A 27,487-nucleotide genomic window follows, 5' to 3' on the forward strand; every position below is an offset into this window, starting at 1 on the left:
CCAGGATGCTAAACAGCCTACTGCTGCCTATAGTATTCAGTAACTCCATAGCTGAAGGAAACTGAAGGACTTGTCAGTATTTGTACTGAATTAGATACAAATTGGAGCATTCCTTGTGTTTGCCTAGCTTTTTAAAAATAAATATACGGAATTACATTCTCTGATTATAATATCCTCCACATTTTTCTCTCATAAAAGTCAGAAAATCCAACTAAAACGTATATGTGGATGTGACTGTTTAGGATGAACTAGAGTGTAATGTTATGTAGATTATAAGGAAGACTGCTGATTTGACAGTCCTCCAGCATATAGTCTTCAACAAGCTTTACAAAAAGGGTAAGCCATGGAAGTCATTGTTAAAGAAGCCGGTTGTTCACAGGGTGCTGTGTCCAGGGATATTAATGAAAATTAAGTAGAAGGAAAATGTTTGGTAGGAAACGTTGCATAGGTGACAGAGACAAATGCAGGCTTGACAGGTTTGTGGAGCAAAACCTATTCTAGAGTTTGGGGAGATTCTCAAGGTGTGGACTGCAGCTGGAGTTGGAGCTTCAAGAGCCACCACACACAGAGGTATCCAGGCATCCCTCGTCTCAAGCCACTGTTGAACCAGAGAAAACATGATAAACTTCTTACCGGGCCTGAGGAGGAAAAGGACTGGACTGTTGCTCAGTGGTCCAAAGTCCTCTTTTCAGATGAAAATAAAGTTTGTATTTTATTTGGAGATCTAGGTCACTAGAAATAAATTAAAATGTGCCATGGGGCGCCCCATACTATGCTGTCTGATTTAGTTCACAAGTCACAGAATAAATCTGTGACCTATTTAAACAGCTTTTAGGGCGAGTTATTATTTATATTCTATACAAAAGACTCTTCATTTTAAGTATTGGCACCAGTTATTTAAAAAAACGCAAAGTTATGACTTTTGAGGATAATGATGATTCCAACAAGGGGTTGGGGTTGGGTTGGCTGAGAAAAGGAGGCGTTTCTGTATTCTCGCGAGAAGACGGAAGATCGGGCCGTTCACAACGAGAGGGATCCACATCCTCCCGGACTTGTATGTGAGAGAGTCGGAGGAGATGGAGATGTTCACCCATCTTTAGACGAATCTGACGTGAGTCCTTTTAATACTAATTTTATACATAAATACATGTTCGTACGTTGTGTTTTTAAGCGTATCTGCTTTAATTAGTCATGTCAGGGAAATGCCATGATTTATACCAGTTAAAAACACGAAATCTCGCTTGTAATCGTTATATGCATTACAACATGTAGATTTAAATACATATGCATGCATTCTTATTATTATTAATCACAACACATACATTTGAATTGGAAGAGGGATAAAATAGTGTCTGGTGTTATAAAGCGTAATAAATAGGGCGTGTGGGCCTGTGTATGGGAGCGATGCGGATGGATGTAGCCCCCCCCCCCCCCCCCCCCCTTCCTCCACCCATCCACAGCCCTGTCTCCATCAGCTCTGTGGGATCAATGCAAACAAGGTTCTGCACGGGACCGTCCAAACACATGCATGGATAGGCTGTGGCTTTTTTTTTTTTACTTATTTTTGCTTCACTTCATAGCTTTGATGGCGTCAACCCGCATTCCTAAGAACAAACAGATGCTTGAGTCATATTACCGTTGATGTGAAGGGCACTGTGGGGGAATATATATATATATATATATATATATATATATACATAATGTCCCTCTGAGTGGGCTTTAAAAAGAAAAAGACACACTCAGTGATGTGCTGGACTGATTATTTCATGCTCCAGTTACATCTGTGTTATGCTCCAGGTATGGAGGATTTTTTTTTCCCCTGCACTCCTTTTCATATATGTGGATCTTCTTTCCTTTTGTCAGCTTGTGGCACAGATGGAGACAATGTCAACTCATGATTACCGAGTTTGCTTTGCGATAAGATGACAGTTCTATTCAGTGCCTTCAAAAACATTCTTATTCCTTTAACATTTTCACATTTTGTTACATTTAAACCACAAACTGTATTTTATGCAGTTTTTATGTTAGACCAATATAAAGTCCACTATACTCATGAAGTGGGAAGAAAATGATTCATGGTTTTAAATTAAAAAAAAGAAAATCTGTAAATTACCATGTGTATTCTTATTCAAGCCACCCTACTCTGATGCCCCTAAATAAAACATAGGGCAACCAATTGCCTTTAACATGGTGGTGTTCATCATCATGTAGGGATACTGTGTGAGGGGAGTCAGAGTTGATGATAGATGTAAATAAATGCAGGACAAGGCTGGAGGAAAATCTGTTAAAGGGTGCAAACTGGGGTGGAGGTTCACTCTCCAGGAGGACGTCAACCCTAAACATCCAGGCAGAACTTCAATAAAGTGGTTTAGGTCAAAGCATTTTTATTTGTGACTATGGCCTAGTCAAAGTCAAGACCTAAATCCAATTGAAAATCTTTGGGAAGACGTTTTTCTTCTCAACCCATATACTGAAACTTATTATTATGTAATATTTTTAGCTTGCTTAATTGTTTGCTTTTCCAATGCTGCAGCAAAAAGTAATAAATCAGACTGAAAAACCCAGCTTATATTTCTTGTGGATTCATACTGAGCATGCTTCATGAGGGAGTCTTTTTACTGCTGGTGTTTTAAACAGAAAGACGGGCAAAGAAAAAAAAAAAGTAAATTTAAGTGAAATGTATATAACTTGAGTAAACAGCCACAGTATTTATCTGTTTTCTATGCTCCAACAACGACAAACTTCAATGCATTTTACTGGAAATGTATGAAACAGACTTGCAGACAGTCGTATATACTTGTGAAGAGGAGGTAAAATGCAACGTGCGTTTGATTAAAAAAAGAAAAGTCTGAAAAGTGCAATGTATACTTGTATCGCTTCCTTTTTAATCTGATACTACTAAATACAATTTTAAAGTAAAATTCAATGTCGCGTTGAGCCCCCTATCCCCATGGTGAAACATGGTGGTGGCAGCATCATGCTCTGGGAATACTTGTCTTTAGGAAGTGCAGGGATCTGGCTGGAGTTGATGGGAAGATGGATGGATTAATACGGGGTAATCCTGGTGTGAACACCTTTGTACGCCACGGGAGACTCAAAAAGCCAGTTTACTCTCATTGTTTGACCACCTCACAGGCAAAGAGAAAATAGAGAATTTAATATTTATGGAACCTAAGAGAACAGTAACAGTATTGTTAAGAGAGGAGTTTTATCAAAGGGGACTGGGTTGCCTTTTAAATGTTTTCACATCCCATTTTTTCACATTTCATCCCATTAAAACCACAAGCTTTATTGTGTTTTATTGGGATTTTATGTGATAGACCAACACATAGTAGTGGATAATTATGATGGTAAAGAGTACATAGTTTTCTAATAGTTTTACAAATAAAAATGCAAAAATATTTTAGAGCTCCTTTGTATTCAGCCCCCTTTTTTCTGATAAATGAAATTCAATAAAGGAGTTGCCTGTTAGGTAGTTTAATCTCACGATAAATACAGCTACACTGTGAATTCCTCATAAAACATTAGTAAATGAACAGCATCATGAAGATCAAGAAGGTCCAAGGGGTAACATTGCTTTTGCAAGGTATTGCAGATATGCAGTGAAAGAACATAATATCCACAGTTCATGAATTACAGAATGTTATAAAAAGACATCAACAACATGAGGGAAAAGTCTGGAGATTTAGCATTATATCTGTAAAACTGGGTTTTAATCATTATACCATAGTCCACGACAGGTTCACTTCAACATAATATGATACAAAGACACGTGCAGAATTGGAAACTGGTGTCTGGTGAGCAGAGTTTGCTTATAGAAATTATTCACCATGTGTCTCTTTTGATGTTGCAGGATCTTGGGAGTCAAGATGTGACTGTTACGGTGTGTCATACACAGGATCCGTCCAGAATTTCCAGCACTGGTTTCTATAGCAACAGAAGTATCTGAGAATCTTAAATAGTCCCATTCCCACGATGCAGTCCTCCTCCCAGGCTCCAAAGCCACGGCGTTTTGATGCCAGCAGGCGGACCGCTAACTCAGCTGGGTCCAAGCTTCGTGGCTCTAGTTTTCAGAGGGAGGATAAAAACATGAACACAATTACAGCTTCGTCCCCCCGGCGGAGTGCTAAAGCCCCCGCTGCTTCCTCCAGGATCAGGCCAGGTGCACCGCCACGAGCTCCAGTAATCCAATCCAGACTAAGTTCTCAGAAACAAGGTCCCGCCAGATCGGCCAAACCCAAATTGAAGAGTGGTCGTCCATCTGCGGCGAACCAGATTGCGCCAGAGGTCGCTGCTCCTCCTCTGCCGCTCCCTTCCGTCCTCCCTCTGGATCCAAACTGCAATGAGCCAAGCCTCCCCTGCCTGTGCTGTGATGGGCGCTCCCCTCAGGACAACAACAGCATGTTCAATCATAACCATAACAACAACAACACCATCTCCATCAGGCAGCAGCTGCAGCTACCTCCTCCTCCTCCTGTGGCTCAGTTGGCCCACAAGCATGAGGGGATGGAGTCCAAAGAGCATGTCCCTTCGTATGCGGAGCCCCCTGCCCAATCTGCTGCCCATCTGGAGAACGATGCAAAGAATGGAGATGAAAACGCAGATGTGGACAACAAGAAAAAGGTAGACGAAGAAGATGAGGAGGAAGAGAGCAGCAGAGATATTGCTATTGATAATGAGGAGGATGACGATGAGACAGATAGTGATGACGATGATGATGACACACTGGTGCCGTCATGCTGTGACTGCCCCCCATCCCTCTTGGAATTCTCGCTCTCCTCCTCTACGTCATCATCCTCCACTTCCATCAGCTCCTGCTCCGACCTGGAGTCCGACTGTGCCGATCATTGCACCTCTATGTGCTCCTCACAGGACCAGGACCACCTGTCTGCCGCTTTGGACCCCAAAAACCACCCTCTCAAACAGTTCCCTGAGTTTAAGCCTCCCTCATCTCTTCCTCTTAACCAGAATCCTTTCTCCCTAACCTCCCATTCCACAGTCGCTTCTTGCTCCCCTGATGAGGGCTACCCCTCTGCACTTGACTCACCTTCTCCTGACTACTTGGGAGTAAAAGGTGACTCTGACACTAACAAACTAGATTTGCTTGACTTCCTAGAATCTATGGGGGAGTTTGGAAAAATGGAGCGCTTCAGCCAGGTTATTCAAGTTGCTCGCTTGGATCTGGAAGGGGAGCAACACTGGGATGTACTGAGGGATCACCTAGATCACCTCGATCGCTTGGAAAAAGTAAACAGGGAGGTGAAGCTAGCTTACATTGCCAGGCTTCATGAGAAAGGATTTGATCTTGGGGATCTGGAGGAACAGGATCTCTCAGACGTCATGGATGAAATGGGAAACATCGACATTCCCTGGAAATTGTATAAGACCCGCGACGGAACAATGGCAGAATCTCAGGAGTTTTCAGACGCCGGCGTTGACCTCACAGCTCCATCAGACTGCGATGATCCCCTTGTTCCGGACTCCCTCACCCCTTCCCCTATCAAGCCTCCACCCAGACCCCCCAAACCTCCTGCCCGTCATGCTAGCGTGAGCTCTGACCTCCACACTTACATTAACATCAGTAGAGAGACCACCTCCATGGCCGTTACCACCTCCCCCACCTTGTCAACTTTCTCCCCCAACTCTTCATCTCCCACATTCTCGACATTTCGTTGCGAAAAGCCCCTCCCTCCATCTCCACCGTCCATCCCCCCTCTCCCTGCCTTCAAACCAGTCCCTTACCTCACCCTGTATACTACTCCTTCACCACCTCCGTCCATCCCCATGCCAACCCCGCCTATCCCTCCACCTCGCAAGCGACACCTTGCCAGGAAAGAGGCACAGCGTCTTGCTGCTGTTCAAGCAGAACAGGAAAAGACCCCCTTCTCCCTTCCACCACCCACCACACGCCCTCCACCCCTGCCTCCTCCACCTGGCATTTCTGTGACTTGCTCCTTCTCACCCCCTGCCATACCACCTCCACCTGCCTTGCCGCCTCCCCCCTCCTTCCACGCTTTGGACGTGGAGATCCGGAAGCTGCTCATGCTTGCCGGACTGACCCAAGCCGAGCTTCTCAAACTCAGCCCCGAGCTTGGTGTCTGTGTTGGTGACCTGGACATTGAGGAGGAAGCAGATAATAATTTTACATCCAGATCTCTGGAGACCAGAGAGTTCGGATTACAAGATGGGGAGGGAGAGAAGGAAAACGACACATGCAAAGTGGATGGAGATGGAAAAGCATCTGAAAAAGGCAATAAGGAGGGGGAAAGTAAAGACACACAACAGACCACCTCTTTTACTGAGATTGCAAGAAAAAGAAAGAAGAACAGTGCTTTGGTGACTAACCATTACTACAGCACACATTTTATTAATCCACATGAAGCTACAGTGAAGAATTTCTCTTATCCAAATGAGTTACCAGATTCTCCTCCACCTCCTCCACCTCCTCGCCCTCTGCCTCCGATTCCCCCTTCTTTAGCACCTCTCAAAGTCAGCACTTTGCCTGCTAACTCTGAGCAACCCGAGCGCTTCGATTGGCTTATAGCATTCACACCCGAATGTGAAACCCCACCACAGCTCCCAGTACAAGAGAAGAGCAAATCCACTACTGAAATCCCAAAGAAGCCCAGTTCATCAGGCTCTGGTCCAAAGGTGACTACGTTTAAAGAGCTGCGTTTCCGAAACAAGAGCACCTCCGCTCTGACGAAGGTGATCACCGAACCTGAGCCCGACCCCACAATCATCACTCCTGACCCGGATATACTCTACAACTTGAGGTGGAGAAGGGAGAAGGCTGGCAGCAATGGCAGCCAGTGGGAGTACACTTCCCAGGCTCAGGCCCTCTTCATGCAGCCTCCCCCGGCCCTCACCTCCATGGCCGCCCTGAAGGAGATGCTGCAGAGAGCCGACAAGGAAGGCGGTCAGCTGGAGCTGTGCCCGTCACAGAAGATCGGCTGCTCTGTCAGCGACTTCAGCCTGTGGAATGTGGGCCAAGATAAGGAAATTGGGGAACTTAAGCAAGAGATGAAGGACAGGAAGATAGAGGAAGGGAAGGAGGAAGTGGAGGTGAGGGGCCAGGCCGATGGAAGCAGAACTTTTGAATCAAGAACTTCTGGTGAGTACAGCTTTCATGTTCAGTCTACAAATAACTAAAAAGGACTTTTCAATTTAAAAGTCTTGAAGTCGTTTCTCATTCTCGCACAGAAAGGTGGTCTTGAATAAAGTTCTGCAATTTAAAATTGGATCTTCATGCACACTTTGTTACTAGTGGTCTGTCCTAAAGAGGCTACTTCTTCAAACTGCATACTTTATTACCATTAAAGAGGACATATCATGCAAAATCAAATGTTTTAGCTTTAAAATACATTTTGTTGTATACTTGGAGTCTGAAGGCAGGAGAAAACTTGAATTTAGTCTCTCCAGGTGTTGCGGAGATATCTTCATATTCTGTTTGGGTCATATTTTTCAGTCCGTTCAGTTTTCTCTATTCTCTGTTATGTTTTTCCAAATGTTAAGTCACAGTATTTGCTCCAGAACAGCTAAACAAGGTCATGGACTTCGGGCTAATCAATTTCACGTATTCGCCATATTTTTTTCTCGCTGCGATTTTTTAGTCTTAGCTCTAAGTATGCCTATGCTGAAAGAGGATAAGTTGGGATCGGTTGTTGGGTGTATTAACCCACGCTATTCATTACACCACCCCCCAGCATCAGAACCTCTTCAAAGTGTCTGGTTAAACTTTATTTTTCATGGAAATGTTCCCACATCAGTGAGAAAATTTCCCCACTTCAAGGACGAGTTCTTCAGCGACCTACACCAGTATCAAGCAGGATTTGCTGAAACCATCTGATTAAGGGGTCAGTTCCTTCGGTCTATGGAAACGACGGACGCAGCAAAGCAGTAAGCTGTAAATAACGCTAAAATGACAACAAACTTTATTTTAGACGTGAATGGTGTGTTGACATGACGTCCTGGCCATTGCTTTGACAGCAGTAGCATCGTGCCTTCTGCTTATGTTAGTGCTGTGTGCTGCTTTTAGCTCATTGAGAGCAGAACCATACTGCGCGTTTTAAATATTACTATTACATATTACAACAGTATTACAGTTTTGCATTGTTTTGCCGTTTTTGTTTCATTTCTGTGCGGCTAGATAATTGTTAACGAATTACAAAAATGGCCGAACAAGTTAAAGTTCAGGGCTCTTTAACCTGTAAGGGGGTGGGGTGTGAAGTGCCTTAATAGCGTTTAAAAAGATGGCACCAAAACGAGTTGCTCTCAGACTCACCTTAGAACAGGAGTAAAAGAGGAGCCTGTGGAGCTACAATAACAAGGAGTTCAGACCAAAGCATTGCAGTTCCACTTTATATAGACCACAACTGAAGAATTTTCAGTGTGAAAAGGAAGGATTTAAAAGCATGATATGTCCACTTTAAATCCTAGGAAAGTTAGCAAACAGCCTTTTTAAAATTTGATTTATAAGCAATTTGTCACCAGCAGGCTGTCACAATGGCACTCATTGTTCCAATTTCTTTAGCTGAATCTATGAAAAATAGAAAGGATAAAGTGTGACAAACAAAATAGTTTTTCAGCTGCAACAAGGTAATTCCCAAAGAGCTTTTTGCTGAAAATGTACTTAGGTTCTTGCAAAAGTATTCACTCCCCTTTAATTTTTTCACATTTTGTTACGATGGGATTTTATGTGATAGACCAACTCGCAGCAGCACAGAATTGTGCGATGGAGGGGAAAATGACACAGTTTTAAAAATAATAATAAAAAACTTCTCTAATAGTTTGTAGAAACACATTTTGTCATGTCTTTCAGGTTTGCACATCTAGAAAGCACAATTTTTGTCCTTTCTTCCTTACAATGTAACTCAGACTGAGTCAGATTCGATGAAGAGTTCCAAGTTTTACCACAGATTATCAATTTGATTTGGTAGGTCTGGACTTTGACTGGGCCATTCCAGCATATAATTATTGCTTTGATCTAAACCATTTAATTATTGCTCTGGCTACAAGCATGATGCTACCACTGCCACGTTTCACGGTGATGTGCCGTGTTAGTCTTCCTCCACACGTAACCTCGCATGCAGTCAAGAAAATGTATGATAAATTTTCAGTTTGTTCCAATACTTTTTAAAACGCTTGGCTGTTTGAAAGCAAAAATGAAGAGATAAGAGGTTTTACACAGCCCTGTTGTTGTCTATATCTATGTGTACATTACAAACTATAAATTAAAAACTGAGATGATAAGAGAATGAAAAAGAACAGCTGGGGTAACAAACAGGGAGGTAGGCTGTTTTCTCACATCCTCAGTCATGCAGATGTTATTTCCTTGGACGTTCTTCTTGCTGTCTCATAACAATAACAAACAAAAAACCAAGATGGATGAAAATGTTGACTCATTAATGGAAATGGTACACTGAGCATGACTCACAGAGTGAAAGTAAGGATGCTGTGATGGATGGCTGATAATGAGGGGTACGCAGCGAGAGTTTAGTAGTGAGGGAAGCATGAGAGTGGAAGATGAACAACCGTGAGGATAGATGAGGTAATATGAGATAAAAGAGGTGGTTGGAAACTTTCCATCCAGCATATCATCCACTGGGTATCAAAGTGTGATTTCATCATAAACTTATTCAATTATTTATCCTCTCTTCATACTGAGGGTTGCGGGATAATGGAGAGCACTAAAGAATACCTTCTACTCTTTTCCTCTTCTTATTTTCCTAACCGGGATCCTACACAATCTGGAAAATTATGGATTTTAATTTAAGTATTTTCCAAGTTTGGAAAAGCATGAAAAAAAACCCAAATAAGAGTATGAAAAAATACGTTATTTTAGAATTTATTCCCTCCCACTGTCTAAAACTATCCATTATTCTTTGTGTCCGTGCTATTTTCCTTCCTTCCTACCTTTTCAGTATGCTTCCTTGTGTCCTGCCTTTGTTTCTTGTTGAGTCTATCCTTTCTTTTCTCCTTGCCTCCTTAGTCCCCTTCTTGCTTATGTTCTTCCTTCCTCTGGAGGATTTTCAAGCATGAGGAGCCTGTTTAAGGCAAGGTCACGGCATTTGAATTGGTTTTAAGCTTGGACTTTGACTAGGCCACTCTAAAACCTTGTTGTTGTTTTGTTTTTTTTTAGCCAATCAGGTGGACTTGCAAACTACTTAACCAGACTCCTAGACACACTGAGCCTTAAGGTTACAAAATGAAGGCCGGATGTTCTTCTTCAGGATTTTTTGGTAAAAAGCTGGTTCATGGTTCCATAAATTACAGGAAGACATCCAGGTCCAGAAGAAGCAACCCCAGACCATCACACTACCAGCACCGTCTGTTTCATGTTCTTTTCCTGAAATGCTGCTAGTTCTACATCGGATGTAAAATAATTACACCTTCCAAAAAGTTCCAGCTTTATCTCATCAGTCCACAGAAGAGTTGAATCATGAAGACTGACAATTACGAAGGCAAATGAGACCTGCACTGATTTAGGTGTTGTTCCGAGTTCTTTCCTGAGCTCCTGAATGACGTGTTGATATGCTCTTGGAGTCATTTTGGTTGGTTGGTCACTCCTGGAAAGGTTCGCCACTATTCCATGTTTTCTCTATTTGTAAATAAAGTCTCTTAACGTGGTTTGTTGAAATCCCAAACCTGTAGACCGATGGATGTAAATTACTTTATTTAACATCTGTTTTCTTTAGATGATGTGTTGCTGTTTATGATCTTTTAGCCTACTTCATGTTGTTATAAAGGTTCGATTTAGTATCTTCAATATACAGTAATTAGGTGGGGGTTTGGCTCTTTTCAAAAGATTCATGATTTAGCAGTTGGGAGGATAACTTCTTCACATAGGACAAGGTTGCTTTGGATAGCTTTTTCTCTCCTATTAATGAAATCATCATGGCAAAGCAGCTTTTTGTATTCTCTCATGTTATTGTTAATTAGTAAGGGAGCAAATACTTTTTCACAGCACTGTAGATTAAAATCTAATCAGTCTGTGATGTGTTGGATGGCTGCTATCCTGTGTCCACATTGCCTCCTTCAACCTGGATTAATACGGATTCTTCAGATCAAATTACAAATCTAATGCAGTGCTGCAAGAATGTCCCACAGAAACTCAGGTTTAGATTGTTAGAGTCCAGATCTTGCAATATGAAAATCTTTTTTAATTCTCTAAGGCCTAGTAGTGAAATACCTCTTTGATTTATGTGTAATTAATTCAGTATAGTTGATCATTTTACCCACAGCACATGAACAGATCAAGAAGTTTTTCATGAAAGTACCGCAATAAGATGAGAAAGAAACAAAGCAGGAAAAGGTGCGTACACCTTTAAAAGCCAAAGGGGTGGATCCCAGCATAGAGGGCCAATTGCTAAGAGTTTTGGTATAATAGTAGGAAGTATCATATTGACTGCAGTTCAAAGGGAGCTTAGGTGTCAACAAGGTATGATTTCTCTCTAAGATCTTTTCTTAGCCTAGCAGAAAACTGTGGTGCCACTCTGAGAAGCTCTACTGAGACGAGGATAGAGACTGAAGTGTGTTATCTCTGTCCATTGACTCAGCATTCATACGCTGACTGCTGCTACTGCTGGGGGGGACAGGAAGGTTAAGGGAGGGGAGGAAATGAAGGAGAAAACTCAGAGAGGGAAAGTGATCCAGAGATGACAGCGCATTGCCGTGAAGTTTAAAATATTCGGACTTGTTTACGGTGCCTTAGAATTTATTTTCTCCATACAGTCAACACAAGCAAGTGATGGAAAGTGAAAGTACACTTGCAAAAGTGTTTGATTAAACGTTTTCACAGTGTGTCACAAGACCACCACAAACTTTACTGTGGAATTTTGGTGATAAAATAAATTACAGCAGCAGGTCCTGTGTTTCCTCGTCTCTACCAGCTTTGCACTTCTAGAGGCTGACATTTTTGCTCATTCTTCTTTGCAAAGTCAGATTGCTGCTTGCAGCAAATTTCCAGTTTACGCTAGATTCTCAATTAAAATGAGGTCTGGATTGGGCCATTCTAACACATGAATGTGATTTGAACTATATGTATGCTGTCTTATGCCTACATGTAAAACTCTATAATTTGATAGCATTTTACTTGCAGTCCAAAACATTAATTGGGTTGACTAAACTAATAATTCTCCTTTCAACAGCTTCCACCAGAGCTGTGGATCTCTGCAGCTCCTCCAGAGTTGCCATTAGCTTCTTGGCTGCTTCTCAGATGAATGATTTCCCTGCCCATCTTGTCAGTTAAGATTACAGCCATGTTTTAGTAGGTTTGCTGTGTGCTCTCTCCCTTTTTGGATGATGAATTGAACATTGCAAATAGGTGTGCTAGATTTGATTATGGGCATCAAAGTTAAAGGGATTGAATACATATGCACACCATGCTTTTCATGTTTTTATTTTTTAAATAATTTGAAAGCCACATATTAATTTCATTCCACTTTACAATTATTCACTACCTTGTGTTGGTCTGTCACATAAAATCCCAGCAAAATGCATTGAGGTTTGTGGCTGTAACATGAAAAAATGTGGAAAAGATCGAGGGATGTTAATACTTATAATTTTGTAATACACGCTATTCGTACCAAGCCCACAGGGAAACGTAGATGTATTCACAGTGCAGTTCATTGTTTTATCTTTTTAAATCAGAGATTCAAAAGAAGTCTGCTCATAGCTGCCATCTCCTGGTCAGTAGATAGAATTTATGTGTCAGGTAGTACCGATCCTCCTTCATTTTTGTCTGGACAAACAAACACAAATACAAACTATGCACTGAGAGCTGTGCTTATCATCTGATTCCCTGCAGTATGAACATCACAGGTGGGACAGGTTGAGAACAGCTCAGGATTTATTCTTTTGCAGGCACAGGATCACCTTCTGCTGATAAACTGCCCTGTGTGAAAGTGATCTTCATAAATCAGCCTCACTGTCTCCCATGTTCAGTTTTTAAATGTCAGCCATGTTTAAATGCTCTGTTACTAGACATAATGAAAATTTCATCTGAAATATTGTCAGGATTGTGCATTTTTCTCCTGTTTTACACTAACATACTCTACATCTCTCTCTCTTTCTCTCCTTCCAATTTCTCTGCCACATTGTCATTTTGTTTTTTCTCACCTATCCATCCCACTCGGTTGAATCCATTGTATGTCCATTGCTTGGCTTTGCTTCTGCCTTATCCTGATTAATATTTCCCCCCCTAATGCCCTGAATTGAACAGTTTCCTCACCCTCACTGTCCCTTGCCCGGTCCACCCAACCCTACTTCCTGCACTCCGCCCTCCCTCCCTGCCACCCAGACCCCCGTAGCTCACAGCTCCTCGCAGATCGGTGGCCCTCCGACACACAGGCCAGTGAACAGTGGGATCCTCGTGCTGCTGCAGGCTCAGCTTGTATCCACAGAGACGACTCCAGCTGTCTTGTAGGCTCTGGATTTAATGATTCCCTGGCTGATTTTCGTGCAGACTCTCCTCATTACTACAGGGACATTTTCAGTGAAAACACACATTCTGCTTATAAGTACGTCAGTGATTCCAAAACCAAGACAGGAGACTTTGACTCGAAGTGTAATTTTGACTCACTTTACAGCAGCGATTTGGAGATGCGTAGCGACACCCACGCTTCACTTAGTGGCACCTCTGGGGCACAGGGCTGCACCACTCCGTATAAGAACATAGATGTTATGATGACTTATTCAGACAGCATTAGTGCTGTGGATTCGCTGTGTTCAGAGAAACGCTCCCATGCAGACGACAGCAGCATTAAGGCCAGAATGTCCAAGGAACTTCCTCCCCTCCCCACATGCTTCCTGTACCACCCTAAAAACTGCCCCCTGCACAGGGGTGCCCCTCCGCGCCTCTCTCCCATCGGAGCCCTCTCCCCTCCCCAGCGCTCCGGAGCTCCCCCACTCTCTCGCCTCAACTCCCCGCTCTTCCCCCGCTCACACACCCTTCCTGCCCTTGCTGCTCCCCTCTACTACCCCAACCTCTACCCCCCTATACCACCCAGGGCACCCCTCCTACCCCCTAAACTCTACCAGGGTCCTTCGCAGCCACATGCCGCGAGTAAGATTTTCTCTCTTACACTGCATTTTACATTTTCTCTCTCTCTGTTTTCTGTTTGACATTTTACTTTCAGTGTATTTCACTCTGGAGCGACCGTTCCTGTTCTCAGCTTTGGGGGAGTTTTCCAGATTTGAAAGTAGCTGTGACTGTAGCTGTTTATCAGAGGGTAGCTCCCTGCAGGTCATCTGATACGTCCTACCTCCACTCTTCTTTCAAATCTGCAAAAGGGCCTTCAGACGGAGAACAGCTGGTCCTGTCACAGCGTGTCTACAGTCCCTCTCCTCAGCCTGTCTCTCTGTCCTCCTCTATCTGTTAGTCTGTTGGTCTGCTCTGCCTTCTCTCCTTGATTTTCTTCTCTCTCTGCATGAAATGTGTTAAAATGGGCACATGCATCTCAGCCAAAGCACATCCACAGCACAGTATATGTTTTATAAAAGGAAAATTACACAGAATAATGGGATCGAATGTTTCCTTTGTTCGTTGTCTTCCACTTTGACACCAGTTTAAATCTTTATACAGTGGATTTAAAAAGTCTACGCACCCTATTTAAAATGTTAGGTAAATTAATTCAATGTTAATCATTTCAGAGCTTTTCTACATTAATTTCAACATGTGACCTTTGACCTTTATGACTATTGAAACTAACTGAAATCGTATTTTTTTTTGGAGGAAGAAAGAATTTCTAATAGTGCAGTTGCATAGGTTTGCACACCCTCTTTGAACTGAACACCAAATCAAAGTCATGTTAGAAGACAGTACAGACCTACCATCAATTAGGTATTCCAGGGGGGCTGCCAAGAGGCCCACAACAATGTCAAAGGAAGTTGCAAGAGGATCTGGCAACTACTCACTGTGTAGAAAGTTAGAAAATATTCTCTTGTATTCTTTCTATGTCTTGGCTATGGGGCAGGATGGCAAGCACCATAAAAGAGCAAAATAACTACAGCGAAGCATGGTGATGGCAGCTTCATGCTTCGGGTCTTTTTTTTCCAGCTGAAAATGGGCCCTTAGTCAGGGTGCAAATTAAGAACAGTTACGAATACCAGTCAGCGTTGGCACAAAATCTTCAGGCGCCTGCTAGGAAGCTGAAGATGAAGGGGATCTTCATCAGTCAGCAACAACCGAGATCATATATACATATCAAGAAAAAAATGGCTTCACCAGAAGAACATTTTTGATGTTTTGTAATGGCTCAGCAAGAGCTCAGACCTGACTCCGTTTGAAGCTCTGGGGGGTGATCTGCAGAGGGATTTGCACAGGAGAGGCTCTCAATCTGCCAGAGTTGGAGCGTTTTTGTGGAGAAGAGTGGCCAAATATTGTCTGTCAAAAGTGTGCCGGGCCGATATCCAAAAAGACTGAGAGATGTAACAAAATCAAAAGGTGTTTCAACAAAGTATTAGTTTACAGGTATGCACATTTATGCAACCACAAATATTTTTGTTTTGTTTTTCCCTTACAACATTTCATTTGTTTTTGTAATTGTTTAATTGTAACCTGTACGGGTTGCAGGTCACATTAAAGGTGGAAAAAGGGCTGAAATAATTCATGGTGGTCTCTTTTTTTTTTATCTGAAAAAATCTGGCATTTTAACACTGGCTTTTTACAGACTTTTTATATCCCTTGTAAACATATTCCCATATTATATAACAAATTTATTTAACTTATAAAAATATCAGTGTACAACAATGTTGTTTTTTTTTACACAGTGAAAAATGTTTAGTTTCTAAAGTTATAACTCCACAAATATTTGACTTTTTCTTTGTTACTAGATCTTAAAACCAAATCAAATGAGTCTAATTTGCTCAGCTTAAAAATATAATTGGGTAACTGTTACAGGCTGCTCATGTCTCACCAAGCAGCTCCACCAATAATTCTCCCTCTTGTATGCGAGACAGTAACTCACAGCGCCATGTTCAGCTCACTTAACTAGTATGGGGTCATGATTGCCTTCACGCTAAAGAACCTTTTCCTAATTTGCTACAATTCAGCAACGTTCATATGGGTTGAGGAAGTCAGAGAGATCATAGGTTGGTCATCAACTGACTTCATTACATTTGCCAGAGTTTCTAATATTTTGTCATTTAAAAAACAACATAAAAACAAACTTAAGTCTTCCCTTTTTAGGGTGAGATTTGTAGCACTAGATATTTGGCTGCAAAATTTGAGAAATGTAGCTTTAAATAAAATCTTGAGACTGCCTGTTATATAATTATTGTAAGATTTTCCGAATCAGTTCTTTTGTGAATCACTATTAGATTTTTGTTCTTCTCTAATTTAAAACTTAAATCATTTGCAAACGAAGGATGTTTAAGGCTTTGAAATAATCCCAATGATTATTAGACTTGTGTCAAAGGGGCCAGACATTCTCACTGGAAGCACTTGGAGTAAAGCTTTAGGAGTTTGTAAGATTTCAGGAACTTGTTTAATAAATTCTTTGTTATGAATTGGAAGCATTAGGTGAGTCGGTGTGGGTCAATTCATGTCCCAATACGTTTGTGAGCTGAGGTTGATGCATGGGATTCTGTTTAACTCTCAAGCTGACAAGAAGTCATCATCAAGGATTCAGATGTAAAACAACCTCACCACTTTAGACCCAACTCTCACAGAATGTGCACACACACTGTTGTCAAAGTACCGTCTGCTTACATCTGCCTAATTCTACTTATTAACAGTCATATTTTAGCTTTGCTTAGAGATGTACGTTGTAAGTAGTTGTCCTTTCTCTGCCACTGTAAGCCGTCCGCAGTGTCTCATTTGCCGGCTCCATACAGAAGACAGACGTTCCCTGGATGGGCGAGGATGTGGAGCATCCAGTGAGGGGTCTTGCCCTGACCTCTCTGTGTCTGCAGGAAAAGAAAGGTGCATATTCTTTCTTTTGTATTTCTGCATCTTTTCTCTGCTGAATAGTAACTTATAACCCAGTCTCTGTCTTATTGTTTCTTCTATTCAGCTCTGGTCAGTGGAGTCAGTGCTGCAGTGGAAGCCATCTTGGCTCAGTTCAGTTCTTCTCGGACCATAGTCCAGAAGGTCAGTTCCTGAAAAGTCTCATGACTAAAACACAGATTATGTGGAAAAAAATGAGACTTGCACGATCTCTGCATGGTTCCTTAATTTAAAGTTTTCTGCTGATACAGTTTTTTTGGATAAGATGGAGAGCTGACTCCTGGGGGCATCAGGGAAATAATGCTGGTCAGAACCAAGGCAGTGGTTGGTTAGAACATCCATTTGAATGGTGCCAGAATTTTACTGTTAAGTTAAAGCTACAAATCGCTTTAAAATCCCTCTGTAGGGTGCTGATTTGTTAAGTTTCCAAACTAATGCTCCCACACATTTTCCCTGATTTCCTCTATCTCACTTAATACATCAGCATATAATTCTTCACTTTACAAACTCAAATTTCAGCTGGAGAGTTTGCTATCACTACTTTTGTGTTGGGTAAACATTGTGGTGTGCTTTGATGCCCGAATTCTGCGTTGTAATGTAACATTGTCACTCTTTATAAACATTTGGCTGCACTCTTTCACAATTTTTTTTTTTTTACATATTTCTCAATTGCTGGCTTGGAAACAAATAAAACTATCGCAATGTGTAAGCTTGAACACAGTAAAAAAGGAAAAGTTGAAAAAAATGATGATATAAGCCATTTAAATAATATTTGTTGAACCTCATCATTAAAATCTCTCAATCAAACATGAGTTAATGTCCATGAGTTGCATATGTCTCTCCATTTTCTCTTGAGGATTTTTTTTCCAATCACATCTTGCTCAATTCCTACAAACCTTTTAACTGACCCAATCCCATTTCCCTCCCCTCCATGTCCTCTTCTCCCAAGGCCTTATCGGGAGACAGCACCATAAATCCATCTCTGGGCCGTCTGGTGCTGCAGTGCCTCTGCCCCGCTCTGCACAGCTTGCTGACCGATGGCTTGAAACCCCACCAGAGTGATCTGATTGCAGGTCGGAGGCCAAACTCAGCCTGGAGTCTGGTGCAGGCCACAACAAGGACAGGTAGCGTCCACAACAATAAATACTTGGACAGTAGGAAGTAGCTGTTATGGACTTATCTCCCTGGTTGATAATGATGAACGCCTGCTTTATTTTTCCCCTCTCTTCACCTTGGTTGATTATTATTGTTGAAAAAGCTGAATAAAGGAAACCAGCTAGACACAGATATTGATCGGTTTAGGATTGCCAAGCTTCGCAGCAGTATTTCAATCACCCGTCTTCCTCTTTGTTTCTCTCTCATGCTCCCTCACTCAACGATTTCTGCAAGGTCCCAAAACTCAAGCCTTATTTAACCTGCAAATCCGAGTTGGCGAGCTGCCGCAGCTAAGACAGAGCATGCAGAGGTTCAATGCATTCCTCCTTGGTCTGCTAAAGTAAGAAAAGGCTCTTATTACTCACCCCTGTCTGAGAATTTGACATTTTGTCTTGAAAAACGTTCTTACCACAACTGCTTATAGTATTCTCCTTTCTCTGGTTTTGTCTTATAGCACCAAGCTTCTTGATTTCTGGCTGTCTCATCTTCAGTCTTGCAGCGGTAAGTTTCTAAACCCATAACAGAACCCTCTGTAGCTACAGTGCTTTGTAAAATTATTCATATAATAGAGATTTATAACATTTTAACTTCCAACCAGCATAAAAGTCAACATATTTAATTGGGATTTTATGTAATTGATCAACGCAAAGTAGCAAATTAAAACAAAATTTATAAATGTTTTATGCATTTGCATTAGGCCCCCTTTACTCAGACACCCCTAAATAAAATCAAGTGTAATTAATTGCCTTTAATCTCAGTCTTAATACAGCTGTTCTGTGAAGACCTCAGACATTATGCTACTAAAGTCTAAGGGGTATAAATACTTTTGCAAAATACTATATTTGCCAGCAAGCATGTGAATTAATGCCATATATGATTTTTCTTCACCCCAGATGTGCTAGAGGCATATTACCACCCTACTTCCTTTATGCGTCTGTCGCTGACCACCTGCCGGCCTCTGTTTGAGGAGCTGCTCCTTGTGCTGCAGCCTCTCAGCCTGCTCACCTTTAACCTCGACCTGCTCTTCCAGCACCATCATCTGGAGGCAGATGCTCACAGGCCTGAGATGCCCAGATCTTCCCATCAGGAGGCTGGGTTTCAGCAGTTACAACAGGGTCAACTGAAGACCGCAGGTGGCAGATCCACAGAAAACCTCTCAGAAGTGGACTTTGGAAATCCAGAACATCCAGCAAATATAAATTCTTCACCAGCTTTAAGCAATGGAGGATCAGAGGCTTTAGCAAATACAGATTCTGAACCTTTAAAGGCTTCACTTAGTTTTGGGGAAACAAGCCCTCAGCTGCTGTGGGTGCAGGAAAAGGAAATTGAAACTTTACCTCTTCCTAATGCTGAGGAAGATAGCTTTACTCATCAAGCAGGACAGGCCAGTATCTTATTATTAATTTTTTTCAATCACTTCCGATTGCATGGTCCTACCAAACAGACTTTTCTTTTTCTTTTTACTGTAACTACAGGTGATCCAGCAGGGGTGGGGAGCTATGGTGCGCTGGGGAGGCCGGCTGAGCCAGAACCTGGCCGATTTTAGCCTGTCTGGTGTAAAAAAGGAGGAGACAAAGACCAATGGTCCTGATCTCCAGGACCAGGCAGGAAGTAATTATTCCCCTGTCAGTGGCACTCAGGTTCCCTGGAGCCTGGGCCGACTCTTTGGAGCCTCCAAAAGCCCAAACAGCGCTACAGGTCACACACCACCAACCAGGTGAGCCACTGACTTACTTCAAAACTGTATCACTTCCTTAAAAGTTACATAATTTCCTAATGTAAGTAGCCTATTTTCTCTTTCGAAGAATTAAAAACATATACTGATAAAATCAGAACAAAAAGTTAAAAAATGTATGAGGTTAGATGTAAAATCAAGAAAAACACAATTCTCATTTAGACTATCTCAGTAAACTTGTTATATACAAACTACACCAAACTTTCTTTTGAGCTTTAGAGGCTGCAGTTTTCTGCAAGTTGGTACTAACGTCTCTAAATGGAAAAGAGTTTCCAACAGAACTGGTAAACTGTTATTGATAATTTAGAAAAATTGAATATGATAATTACATTTCTGGGAAAATTTACCTCCCGCACATCTCAAGTACAGGGTTTTGACTATAATGGTATTAGGTTGCATTATACAAAGTAGTTCAGAAGATTAAATTTATACAAGCTTCTATCCTCACTATTGATTTATGAAAGACATTTTTACAGTCTTAAAATATGGGACCTGAAAAAACAAGACTGTAAGGAAGAGGATGGGTAGAGGGTCAGATGGGTGTAAGGAGGATGATTGAACAGACCACATGGGCCAAAATTGTCAAGTGGAATGTCCTCAAGAGCCACAAAAACATGAGTGTTTGTTAAATTTTTATAAAAACGTTTCTTGTTTTTTCTCAGAAACAACAACAGGATCAAAACATTTGCTATATTTTGCCAAGTTTAATAAATCAGAATCAGAAAAGCTTTATTGCCAAGTACATTTTTGGACATACAAGGAATTTGTTTTGGCGTAGTCGGTGCAATACAGTACGAACTAAACAGTATAAACATATCTACAATATAATATAAATATATGTGCACACTTTTAAGTGAGTGAGAGTAAATATAGAGCAGTATAGGATGCAAGAGCAATACAACAGTGCAGGTGATCATTGGGCAAGTAAAGCAGGAGTCCAAGCTGAACGTTAATGTAACACATAGAGTTCCAATAAATAATCAATAATAATAATCAATAAAATGCGGATTTGGGTGCACCCAGGTCTGCTTTTGAGTGAAAACCGAAGGATATTTGTGATCCTATTTACAAAATTTCAAGAAATCAAAAACCATGATTAATAAAGACAAACACTTTGTGTTGTATCTAACATTTTCTGTCAGTAAAAATTTTACTCGAATTTAAAAAAAATCTCCATCTGCATCAACTCTCTGTCCTGGCGAGCCACATATGTATTATTATTCATTTGTGGTTTGGGGGAGGCACACAATTTCAGTTCAGGGGCCACAGATGGCCCCCTTGCCACACTTTGGACAACCCTGAGATAGATTATAGACAAACTAGAGGACAGACGGATGGATCGACAGACTGTTGAATAAAAAAATTGAGTTTTCTTTTATCCCAAAAATACTTAAACTTGAAGTTCAGACATTTCTATACTTTTCCAGACTGCATAGGAACCATGTTTATAGATGACACCAAAGATTCTTGTGGGCACATCAGAAAAACATGCTAATAAGTGCAAAACTCTTCTAATGTTTGGAGATTGGAGAACAAAACGATTGTTCAAGGAACGTTTTAGAATGGGAAAATTGAAAACTAAACCTTTGTCAAGTGTGTGCCCTGACAAAATCTTCTATGTTATTGAGGACAAAAAACACTTCTTGAATACTCCAAATGTAACAATCAAGTGAAATTGGATTTTTGTAGCTTTACCCCTACCGTATGTCTTGTGCTGAATCTCATGATCCTATCTCTGTGATTTCTCCAATCCATAGGCGTCCCTCTCAGTGGTTGGCTCCTGGTGTCACGGCTCTGACCCGAATGGTGAGCAGCAGTTCCACCCCGACACTACGAGGAACCTCTGAATTTCAGGAAGCAGGGGACACAGATTCAGAGAAAAAAACAGACGCCATGGAGATGAAGGAAAAACCCATACAATTCAGGTAGAACACAAAAACGGAGGGAGATGGTCACATTCAGCCCACCTTTTCAGGTGTAGCTGCTAGAGGTGCAGGTTTTTTTGCTTATTAAGGTTTAATTAAACCTAAAAGAATAGCACATTTTGACATATTTTAAGCTTTAAAAATGACTCCACTTGAATGAAATATACGTTATTAACCCTAAGCTAACAACAACTGAAGGTGGTACCATAATCTCTTGTTGATGCCTTAATCACATCACTGTAATGCATAATGAAACTGACTGTGATGTACTATTCCAATGTTCTTTATGGGCAGCAGGATTTGAGAAAATGTTAAGAAAATGTGAACTAATAACAATTACAGTCGTTAGATACGCAAAGAGAAATCAACTGGTAACCGAAAATTTCACCTGGCCTGCTCTGACCAACGACCATCTGATCAGAAGCTGAACAACCAGATCTTTTTCCAGTAGTAGATAACAGGAAGGTTTCCTGTTAATCATTTCAAAGCTATCGTTTTCTGTTGCTTTTGGATTGTGTTGGATTTGGAAATCTCAGAGTTAAGCTAAGGGTCTATAGTACATTCTCCAGGGAATGCACACAGAGACTGATGTTTACAGTTAGCTAACTTGACTAACTGCTAATAAACAATGCTAAAGACCCTCCAAAATATCAACTCGAAATCCTTTCATTTAGTCTTTTTTTTTTTATTGTAAAGCTTTCTTTTGCCTTACTACTTAGCTGAGTGACACATGGAGCGGCGCCGTCCCTGCAATATAATATACACTTTAAACCAGATGTTAACATACACTGTATATAAGGCACACAAAAACTGACCTCTTTTTTTAAAAATCTCTCATTAATCCAGACCAACATTTTTCTGTTTTCATCAGTTTGTAAAAAGGCCAGACGATGATGATGTCAAGGGTTAATAAGCTGCTAATTGGTTATTTTACAACATTTTTGCCTAATTGGAGGCCCACCTGTGGATATAGTTTTAGACCTGAAGGTCCGATGTTCATCTATTTAAATATTTACATCCAACCACAAACACCATGGGAATATAAAGCTGTCAAACTGTTCAGGAAGGAGAGGGCTTTTGTGTCCCAGAGATGAAAGTGGTTTAGTGCAAAATATGGTTATAAAGTGTCTTTATCTATAGTGAAATGAGTTCTGTAGCGTTATGGGCTGAAAGGCCACTCAGAGAGGAAGAATCCAATACTCTCTCTATACATTTTAGAAGGCTCCTCCACTAAGGAAATGTATGCAAACTTTAACTTCTGGCCTTTAGCAAAAAGAGATCATCTTGGTAATCCTAACTGACATTAAACAGGAAACATTTAGTTTATTTTAATTTAATGCCAGACAGTTTTAAATGCTGTTTAGTAAAAGATTACCAAGAGAAATCAGAATCGGAAAAATTAGTATTGGCAAGCTGGATCTTTGCACAAATCGAAGAGCCGAAACCAAAACACATCATTTATCGGTTCATCTCTAAATAACATGGCTTTATTTACATGAAGTTAAGATTTAGACCCTCTATTATACAGCAGGATGCACTAGTCATGGAAAGATTAAGACAGCATAGTCTGAGGCAAACCAAGGCATGTCTCAGCTCTCTTTATCATTAGTCTCATTGAAGGACTTCCACTGGCTGTTGACTCATCCCTCTGACCGGCCCTGATCGTGACTCATCTAGTCTTACTTCATATGCTGATGGTATTGTTCTCATCCATAGTGAACCACCACCTCTGTAACCAATCTTCTGCTTCAGGTCCATTCGAACGCTGTGTGACCACACCGGAACTGGTTCAGAGCTCAGCTTCTGCAAAGGTGAAGAGCTGGTGGTGCTGGGAGGCGTCGATCAGGATTGGATCCGATGTCGTCAGGGAGACAAGGAGGGGCTGGTACCTATTGGCTACACCTCGCTCATCATGTGACGTCGGCGCTATAACTGTGGCACTAAAATCAATATAATATTAAATATATAGATATAAAATATATACATACTAAAGTTATTTTAAGTGAGTATGGAGGGTCTATGGGAAGGTCGCACTACTCTAAAAGGGATATTTTACATGGGTTTGAGTTGAGAGCATGACGCCATCTGCTCCGCTTTACTTTCATCTCGAGTAGTCTCCAGTCCTCTCCTGTTGTGAACATATGGGGCTCTTTTTCCCATTAAAACTCATCCTGTTTGGTAGCTAATGGGTTTAAGAAGCGGGAACACAGCAGATGGCGTGAGGTAATGACTTAACTGAAATTTAAACCATTATAATATTAGAGTGAAGTATCCCTTTTAACGCATTTCCTTCATTTCTGTGCTCCATGTCAGCCGCTGCTCTGAACCAGATGTCTGGGGAGACCCTGTCCGGTTAACCTGTTAAAAGTTGACATTTTGGGTCCGGTCAGCTTCAGAGTTGTTGCTGGCAGGTCATGAGGTGAAGAAGGGATGCTAGAGTATTGCGCCGCAGCTCCTGTTTGCATACTGCTTATCGATGTGGTAAAATGTAGCTGTGTAATCTGTGTTCCTAATCAACCTCTCATCTCTGGCCCGGTTTGTGTGTGTTTCAGCAATTCTAGTAGACTGTATAAATATATATAAATTATTATAAATCCATGTGCATAGCTATATAAACTGAGAATGATTTTACCAAGCTAGATAGAAAATTAGACGACCAAGAGAAAAACAGTGAAACAGTAAAGACTGTGGCATTATTGTGAGTCTGACTGATATGAGATAAATGGACTGATTCATCTTGTAAGTGCAACTCACCTCACACATTAAGTGGATGTCCTGCAAAAGTGAATTCTTTATTTTAATTATGAAATCCAGTATCTTCCTTAATGCGTGCTTTTTGCTTTGCAAATGTGTTGCCATACATTAAGGAGCAAAAGCTTTTATCCAACCATTATATCTTGAAATTTAGCTTTTGGTGAGCCAGACTTTCTTGTAATCTTATTAGTTTTTCCTCATCGATACTTCTCCAAGCTTTGAAGTTTTTTTAATGTTTTTTTTCTTTGAACTTTGGATGCTTTTTCACTCAATATCTGTCAAGTATTTTAAGAGATATTTACCTCTCTTTTATTAAAGCACTTCCCTCTGACCTACAGTGCCTTGCAAAAATGTGTTGTGCTTGTATTGAGCCCCCCTGAGTCTGTGTTGTGTAGAAGTAAAAGTCTTTCAGGGTACAGCTGTACAAATTAGATTTATGCAAATTCTTTGCAAAATAGCTCAAGCTTGATCATGTTGGATGGATAAGGCATGTGTTCATCCATTTTCAAGTCTTGCCAGATTCTCAATTCAATTTAGGTTTGGTCTTTGACTTGGCCATTCCGACACATGAATATGATTTGATCTAAACCAATCCATTGGTGTTTAGGGATATTTTCCTGCTGGAAGGTGAACATCCATCCCAGTTTCAAGTATTTTGGAGTCTCACACAGATTTTCCTCCTGGGTTGCCCTGTGATTAGCTATATTTATTTTTCCATGATCGCTGAAAAGCATTACCACAGCATGATGCTGCCTCCTCCATGTTTCACCTTTGGGATGGTGTATTCCGGTGCACTACCACAAATAGTGTTTTGCACGTAGGTCAAAAAGTTTAATTCTGGTCTCATCCCTCTTCCACATATTTGATGTGTCCTGACACATTTCATAATAAAATGCTGTAGTCATCTACAAGGTCTGGACAGAAAATTAGTAAAGTAAAATTAGTAAAAGCAGCCAACGTCCAAATAAATATTTCTGAAAGTCTGAAGAACTACTAATCTGGACCAGAACATAAATGATTACAGGAAAGTCTGGCTCCTTGGAAGGCAAGTGTAAAGAAAACAAGGGATGACTCGAGGCTTTTGCAGTGCTGTAATTTCCTTAATATTATTACCTGAATATGCATTTTAGGATAAGCATGAATGCTTTGAATGAATGACACATATATATATATATATATCTCCCAGTTGTAAAATATGAGACAAAGCAATCTGTAGCTCATCTTCTGGGTCAAGAAACAACCTCACAAAAACATATTCAGCTCTTGTGTAACACTATCCAAACTAAAATATAAATACAGCGAAAAAAAAAAAAGAAAAACTCCTCAAAATGATGTAAAATGCTGCAGTGGAGCTTATAGGTTTGGTGGCTGGTCCTCAGCTTGTACCTAAGCTTTTGTATTTATTTTCCCAAACATAATCATTGATATTAATGATAGTGGTGGTGGTGGAAGTGGTATGTTTGTACTGATGCCGCTCATATGAAATGTGTTGCTTTGTGTCATACACGTTTATTAATTTATCTCTGGATTCTAGATGTATCGACGACTATGCATATGCTTAAATGTTCAACTGTTTTGTTAGTTTCGTGTACATCTGAGGCATTGCCAAATATCTTAAACTTTGAAGTCACCAGATGAAAAGAGTCTGAAAGACGTCTGTTTTTGGTTCTGTAGGAATGTTTCTTCACCACTGACAAATCAGGGAGAGCTCAGTTCTTAAAAATGTCCTTGGGGTTTTTTTCTTGTGTACGTCAGTGCCATGTAGCATGACATTACTGGCGCTACAGCAAAGGTCCTGTAGCAGTAAATCAAACCATTACGTGCTCATGTTGTAAATAACTATCATAATAAAACACCATCAAATGGATAGTAATAGCAAATCATCGGATTGAATATTATTGGACAAATAAAGCTGTTTGTTTGAATTTTTATGTGAAAGCTGGTAATTTATTGGATGTACTGTTTATTGATCCCAAGGTGTATAAAAAGGAACAGCTCTCCATCTATTCGGGTTCTTAAAGTGCGAGGCTGTGAACATGGCGGTGGTGTGTGTGTATGTGTGGAAGTGAAAGTAGAGATGATGTGAGGACTTTCATGTGTCAGCACATCCTGCACTTTTGCTGTGTGTTTGTGTGTGAAGCAAAGAGCCTCCTGCTCCTCCTCTGTTTCTCTCTCTGGTGTAACGTAGCCTGTAGACACTCTCGAGTCCTGCTGTTACACATAGTTGCGTGCCCCTCTGGTGTCGGTCAGTTGTCTACCTCCTGCATGTGCTTGTTCGTAAATACACCCAATAAAAATCATCTGTTCAAACCAAACTTTTCAGCTGTTTAATTCGTATTTTATGCACAAGATCTCATGTGGAAATCCCTTCAAACAATAGATGTAAATCTGTTAACATTTTGTTAATCCACATATCTTTATTAAATATCAAACATTAACAATATAAGAGAATAACTAAAAGAGGGAAACACCCGCCTCCACCCCTCCTACACACGCCTCGCATTTTAACAACAAAGAGCAGAGCACTCGATCCAGCAGTATTCTCATATCTGAAAAAAAATCCATAAACAATCTGCCATATTTAGAAAAACGTATCAGTGCATCCCCTCAATATGTACTTATTTTCTTCCAACTTCCAAAAAAATATAGTGTCTCTTAACCAGCTTGATACAGAAGGAGGATTTAGGGGCTTCTATTCCAGGAGAAATCGACGTTTGGCCAACAGAGATGTAAAGGCAATAATCTCCCTCTGGGTGGAGTTTAGTTGAGTTGACTCAGCTGGGGTCAGAGGGAAATGTAACAGTCCAAGGACAGGGCTCTGAACATAATCCCATTATGGAAGATATTGCCTTAAAATACCCAGTCCAAAAAGTATGAGGGATTTTTTTCTTATGTTTTGTAAAATTAAATGTGGATTTAAAATTTTATTTTTACACGTTTAATTTTTTTCTAAAATGCGTATTTATGAGT

At 40.8% G+C, this 27,487-nt stretch overlaps 1 protein-coding gene across 2 annotated transcripts; it reads left to right on the top strand.

Moving 5' to 3' along the window:
* Window positions 1-1,031: 1,031 nt before the first annotated feature.
* On the top strand, window positions 1,032-26,832 carry rusc1 (RUN and SH3 domain containing 1). Of its 2 annotated transcripts, XM_047361254.1 has the most exons (12): window positions 1,032-1,111; window positions 3,854-7,114; window positions 13,223-14,065; window positions 16,802-16,924; window positions 17,016-17,092; window positions 17,898-18,072; window positions 18,338-18,443; window positions 18,558-18,604; window positions 18,997-19,487; window positions 19,579-19,820; window positions 21,596-21,763; window positions 23,516-26,832. In XM_047361254.1, the coding sequence occupies exons 2-12, from the start codon at window positions 3,976-3,978 to the stop codon at window positions 23,679-23,681; spliced, it is 5,577 nt and encodes a 1,858-aa protein (XP_047217210.1). In that variant the 5' UTR covers window positions 1,032-1,111; window positions 3,854-3,975; the 3' UTR covers window positions 23,682-26,832. The 2 variants fall into 2 exon arrangements, with proteins under 2 accessions (XP_047217210.1, XP_047217211.1); XM_047361255.1 differs by lacking the exon at window positions 13,223-14,065.
* Window positions 26,833-27,487: the final 655 nt, after the last annotated feature.

The sequence above is a fragment of the Girardinichthys multiradiatus genome, chromosome 3 (assembly GCF_021462225.1).
Source record: "Girardinichthys multiradiatus isolate DD_20200921_A chromosome 3, DD_fGirMul_XY1, whole genome shotgun sequence".
In the NCBI taxonomy this organism is placed as follows: domain Eukaryota; kingdom Metazoa; phylum Chordata; class Actinopteri; order Cyprinodontiformes; family Goodeidae; genus Girardinichthys; species Girardinichthys multiradiatus.

Excerpts from the sequence above, each read along its gene's own strand:
- rusc1 (XM_047361254.1), top strand. The coding sequence starts at position 3,976 with ATGCAGTCCTCCTCCCAGGCTCCAAAGCCACGGCGTTTTGATGCCAGC. Across the intron at positions 16,925-17,015 it reads GTGTCTGCAGGAAAAGAAAG|CTCTGGTCAGTGGAGTCAGT; the intron begins GTGCATATTCTT and ends TCTTCTATTCAG. Across the intron at positions 17,093-17,897 it reads CTCGGACCATAGTCCAGAAG|GCCTTATCGGGAGACAGCAC; the intron begins GTCAGTTCCTGA and ends TCTTCTCCCAAG.